This window comes from Lipotes vexillifer, unplaced genomic scaffold, assembly GCF_000442215.2.
Source record: "Lipotes vexillifer unplaced genomic scaffold, Lipotes_vexillifer_v1.1 scaffold408, whole genome shotgun sequence".
NCBI lineage: Eukaryota > Metazoa > Chordata > Mammalia > Artiodactyla > Lipotidae > Lipotes > Lipotes vexillifer.
In genome coordinates, this window is record NW_006787469.1 from 1,800,313 (window position 1) to 1,805,687 (window position 5,375).

The following is a 5,375-nucleotide window of genomic DNA, read 5'->3' on the forward strand; positions in this document are numbered from 1 at the left end:
GTTGAAGACTGTCCTTTCCCCCATTGAAATTGCCTTGGCACCTTCATTGAAAATTAATTGACCATAAATGTAAGGGTTTATTTCTGGATTTTTCAGGTCTATTTCATTGGTCTGTGTGATTATCCTTATGCCAGTACCACACTGTCCTGGTGACTGTGGCTTTATGATATATTTAAAATCAGAAAGTATAAGTGAGTAAGCCCTGTACTTTTTCCAAATTATTTTGACTATTCTAATTCCTTTGTGTGTCCATATAAATTTAATAATCAGCTTGTCAATTTCTGGGGGAAAAAAAAGAAAAGCCTACTAGGATTTTAATAGGGATTATGTTGAATCTGTGGCTGAATTGGGAGAGAATTTTTAACATTCCCTTAAGGAGAAAGATTGTATTAGGAAATTTTAAAAATCTGTAATAAAAAGAGAAGACAACTCAAGATAAAGATGTTCTGGTTTCCTTTAAAGATTATACCTTAATTTATTAGATTATGAACTTTTACAGGTAATTTACTATTTATTGAGTACTCACTGTATGTCAGACGGTGGGCTAATTGCTCTGTGTTGTCCCATTATTTAATCTTGGCTTAGCCCCTTAACTCTTTAAAGATAACCAGTTATAAGGTAGAAGATGTTACATGAAAGACAGTTGGGGGGAAGGTTGTTACACTGATTGATTCCCTAGTGAAGACGTTCTTAGTTTAACATTGTCCTTAACAATATAAGGTAGCAAAGAGAATACTCAGGTTTCTCACCCTCACTTTTATTCTCTTTGTTCCAGTTTTCTAAATCATCTCTAAATCTTTATACTTTATGACATTTTTATAAGGGATTGTAAAATACTCTACCAGTATATCTATTCCCTTGTAAGTGGACTACCTCACACATATGTATGAATGTAAATACAAAGTGAAAAAGGGAGCAGCTCTTTTGAAGGGTGATGCTGAGAACATGTGCTCCTCTATGAGGTGTACAACAGTGAAATTGTGGTACAGATTTGGATAGTTGTGAGTAATTATTAATTGTAAGATGAAAGAGAATTGAGTATAAATTTTAAGGCACTGCTTCAAAAAAGTATCAAGAATTTTCATTGTGACAGGTGACAGTATTTCTATAGTTTGGTGTTTTTCTCATCCTTTTAACTTCTGCATTTGCATTAGGAGGCAGTGCCTAACAAGAGCTTTATCATGGTCTTTCTGTAGACTGCTGTATTCTCTTCTTGTGTCTAGAAGGTCTGATTTCTCTTCACATTGATAGCAAGCAGACAAAATAAAGGGAGAATGAATAGCATTTCATCTTTCACTACTTATCTCCATTCTGCAGCCGTGCAGTCGGAAAACCTTGTGCATGAAGACAGATTTGTTCTATGGCCTCGGAGTTGGGTGCCGGGGACGATGGCGGCTTCACTGAGCTGGCAAAGCCCCTCTATCTTCAGTACCTGGAGAGGGCTCTCCGGTTGGACCATTTCCTGCAACAAACATCAGCCATCTTCAACAGGAATATTTCTAGGTATGGTATCCCATCTTCCCAATATGTTTCACCACATTTCTGATTCCCATCATTCCTGTAGATTTTATGGTTAAAGTTATCTTATGGGTTTTGGGATGTTTGATTTTTTTTTTTTCCTTCTTTCTTTCAAATAAAATACAGTCAGCTTAATCAGAGGATCAATTTCTTCTGTAAAGTGTTCAGTCTACTAACCATAAATTATAATATTTTGCTGGGTCAGCTGTTATTGTGGATTCACCATTCTTCAATTTATAGTGATGAAAGTGAAGATGGACTGGATGACAATAATCCTTTATTACCCCAGTCTGGGGATCCCTTGATACAAGTTAAGGAAGAACCTCCAAATTCATTGCTTGGTGAGACTTCTGGAGCAAGTAGTTCTGGAATGTTAAACACATATTCATTGAATGGAGTTCTACAGTCAGGTCAGTGTGGTGTGAGATCCCTCTTTGGACTATCAGTTCTTTTGGGGCAAGTGTCCTTTCATTTTTTTATTCTTTATGTTTCTTTACACAGAAACAAAATCTGACAAAGGGAATTTATATAACTTCTCTAAGTTGAAGAAAAGCAGAAAGTGGCTAAAGGTAAGAGATAAGGCAGAATGTTTATAATTCAAATAACCTACCAAAATTACAAATAGAAGGATAAGTTACTGACTAATTATGGCACATTGGCAGCGATTTTCCTAGACATGAGTCTTTTATTCTGGGTGTGGTTTTTTAAGAGATTATAGAGAAAAATCTAGAGGACTCAACGAAGTTCATTTTAGCAAACATTTTTGGGAATGAAGCCCTATACTGAGCAAGGGAGTACAGAAATATATCAGATAAGATCCTTGCTCTCACTGGCTTGTAATCAGGATTATTAATCTGTTTTTTTTATTAGTCACTGAGTAGTTCATTCATTCAACAGATGTTGATTGGCACATACTGCCTTGGGAGATACTATTGTAGATAGACAGGGTTCCTGCCCTGAGGAGCTTACATTCTAATGTAGGGAGGCAGTGAGTAAGCCTGTAAATAAGAAATAAATACAGTTTCTTTAAAGAGGTAACATTTCAACTGATTGCTGAATGATCAGAAGGAGCTATGTGAAGGTTTAAGATAAGAGCATTTCAATCAGAAGGAACAATGGCAGAAGTCCTGAGAAAGGAAGCAACTTGGTATGTTTGGGGAAGAAAGGAGGTTGGTATATAGCTGGAGCACAGTAAATGAGAGGATAGTAGAAACTGAGGTTATTAGCTGATCATGTTGGGCCTTGTACACTATGTTATGGAATTTGTATTTTAACTCTTGTTACAGTGCTAAGCAATTGGAGTGTTTGTAAGCAAGACAGTGACAATCTCATTTATACTCTTGCAAGATTACTGTCATTAGCTAGACTGAATTAAGGTTAACATTTCTTTTATTGAAACTAATTATTTCTCTATTTTATACTTTTCTTATGAAGAACTCAAGTAATTTAAAGGTAGTCTTTTATTTTTATCACCAGCCCCTTTAAAAGGCTCATGTGGAAAAGGCCTGATTAGCTTCACATCAATGAGGTTTTAAACTGTTGGGAATGCAGTAACCTTATGCGTGGCCATCACATTTTAAAAAATTGAGATGTAATTCACATGCCATAAAATCTACCCTTTTAAAGTGTATAATAATTTTTAGTACCTTCATAAAGTTAATACAGCCATTGCCACTATCTAATTCCAGAACATTTTCAACACTCCAGGAAGAAACTCTGTTCATTAACAGTCACCCTTTCTCTACTTTCCCCAGCCCGCGGGAGCCACTAACCTGTTTTCTGTCTCTGTGGATTTGCCTATCCTGGACATTTCATATAAATGAAAACATAAAATGTGGCCTTTTATGTCTGGCTTCTTTTATTTAGCATAATGTTTTCAAGGTTCATTCATGTTGTGGCACGTGTCAGTACTACTTCCTTCATTTTAATGGCTGAAGAATTCTTCGTTATCTGGATAATACCACATTTTGTTTATCCATTCATCAGTTAATGGATTTGGGGGTTGTTTCCCCTTTATTAGGCATCACAGCTTGCTTTCTATATTATACCTTTATGCCCTATAGTAGCTTTTTAGGTTTTGTTTAGTTTTTTGCCTTGATATTTGACATTTATTTAAATTATGTTAGCGTATGTACTAAGTGAAATTTAGCCTTGTTGCTGTTGATAGCATTTCTCATGTTTTGGCGCTCTTTCATTCGTGACTACTAGGTTTAATTGGTATCTTTTTGTTTCTTAGATGAATTGGTAAAGAATAGTATAAGGGAAACTGGAATGACTATCCTCCAGCTGTTTTTGTCCTTGTTTTGGGATCTGGAAAAAACCCTTGGATTATAAGAGGAATCGCTTCATATCAGAGGTTCCATTTCCATTTCCTCCCTTTTTCAGAGCATTCTTCTAAGTGATGAATCCAGTGAGGCAGATTCTCAGAGTGAAGACAATGATGAAGAAGAAGAAGAAGAAGAAGAAGAAGAACTCAATCTCAGCAGAGAAGAACTTCATAATATGTTGCGACTGCACAAATATAAGAAACTTCACCAGAATAAGTATAGTAAAGACAAGGAGGTAAGGGTTTCAGGAGAAATCTCAGATTTTCATGCTGGGTATTTACCTTCTGGTTTATATTAATTGAAAATACATCATTTTAACTTTATATTTAGATGGTGGTTGTGGTTGTTCTGATAATTGAAATATACTTCACATACCAAAAAAATTCAGCCTTTTAATGTACACAGTTCAGTTGGTCTTAGTATATTCATAGAGTGTGTAACTATCATCACTTTCTAATTTCGGAACATTTTCTCACCCCAAAAAGAAATCTCATTTCTCTTAGCTCTTGCCCCTCATTCTCCTTCTTTCTTTCTTTTTTTTTAAAATTTTTTACATTTTTAAATTTTTTGCCATGTGGCTTGCAGGATCTCAGTTCCCCTACCAGAGATTGAACCTGGGCCACAGCAGTGAACGTCTGGAATCCTAACCACTAGGCCAGCAGGGAACTCCCCCCGCCATTCTCTTCATTCCCCTCAGCCCCCGACAGTCATCAGTCCACCATTTGTCTCTATAAATGTGCCTATTCTAGACACTTCATACAAATGGAACAACATGTGTCCAGCTTCTCTCACTTAGCATAAGGTTTTCAGGGTTCATTCATGTTGTAGCATGTATTAGTACTTCATTCCTTTTTATTACCAAATAATATTCCATTGTATGGACATAGTACCTTTTGTTTATCCATGCATCATTTGATGAACTAATTGGATTGCTTCTACTTTTTGGGTTTTATGGATTGTAGCTATGAATAGTGACTTGTTTCACTTTTTGGCTCATATGAATAATGCTGCCCTGAAGATTTGTGTACAGATTTTCGGTGTGGACAGGTATTTTTATTTCTCTTGGGTATATACCAAGGAAAAGAATTGCTGGGTCATATGATAACACTATGCTTACCCTTTGGGGGAACTGTCAGGCTGTTTTCCAAAGCAGCTGCACCATTTAAAATTCTTGTGGTTGCTTTTTAATGCAGTTGTTGTTTGGAAGTGTTCCTATCTTGGAAAAACTCCCTTTCTTCACATACTAACATTAGATTGATGATAGTTTTATGTGGCAACTATTTGAATGGTGTTACAAACACCTTCTGATTTTTGTCAGGAGTGTAGCACTTTGTACATAATGAGCAATAGAATATTTGAAGACCTAAAACTTTCCAGCAATTAGTTAAGGTCCAAAGTCAGTTCAGAAAGCTTTGAATAATATGCTAAAAGTTATAAACCTGTAGAAGTAATAAATAGTAAGATGTATGAAGATGTATGACTTTTTTTTTTTTTTTTTTTTTTTTTTTTTTTTTTTTTTTTTTTGGCGCC

General features: G+C 35.6%; 1 protein-coding gene across 1 annotated transcript in view; it reads left to right on the forward strand.

Annotated features, from left to right (window-relative positions):
- Positions 1–1,315: 1,315 nt before the first annotated feature.
- The window catches only part of INO80 (INO80 complex ATPase subunit), a 102,556-nt gene continuing 98,496 nt past the window's right edge, over positions 1,316–5,375 (forward strand). Inside the window, exons 1-4 of the mRNA XM_007460159.1 lie at positions 1,316–1,503; positions 1,759–1,928; positions 2,020–2,087; positions 3,904–4,080. Of these exons, the coding sequence (XP_007460221.1) occupies positions 1,361–1,503; positions 1,759–1,928; positions 2,020–2,087; positions 3,904–4,080 (558 nt within the window). The 5' untranslated portion in view covers positions 1,316–1,360. The remainder of the gene's footprint in view (positions 1,504–1,758; positions 1,929–2,019; positions 2,088–3,903; positions 4,081–5,375) is intronic.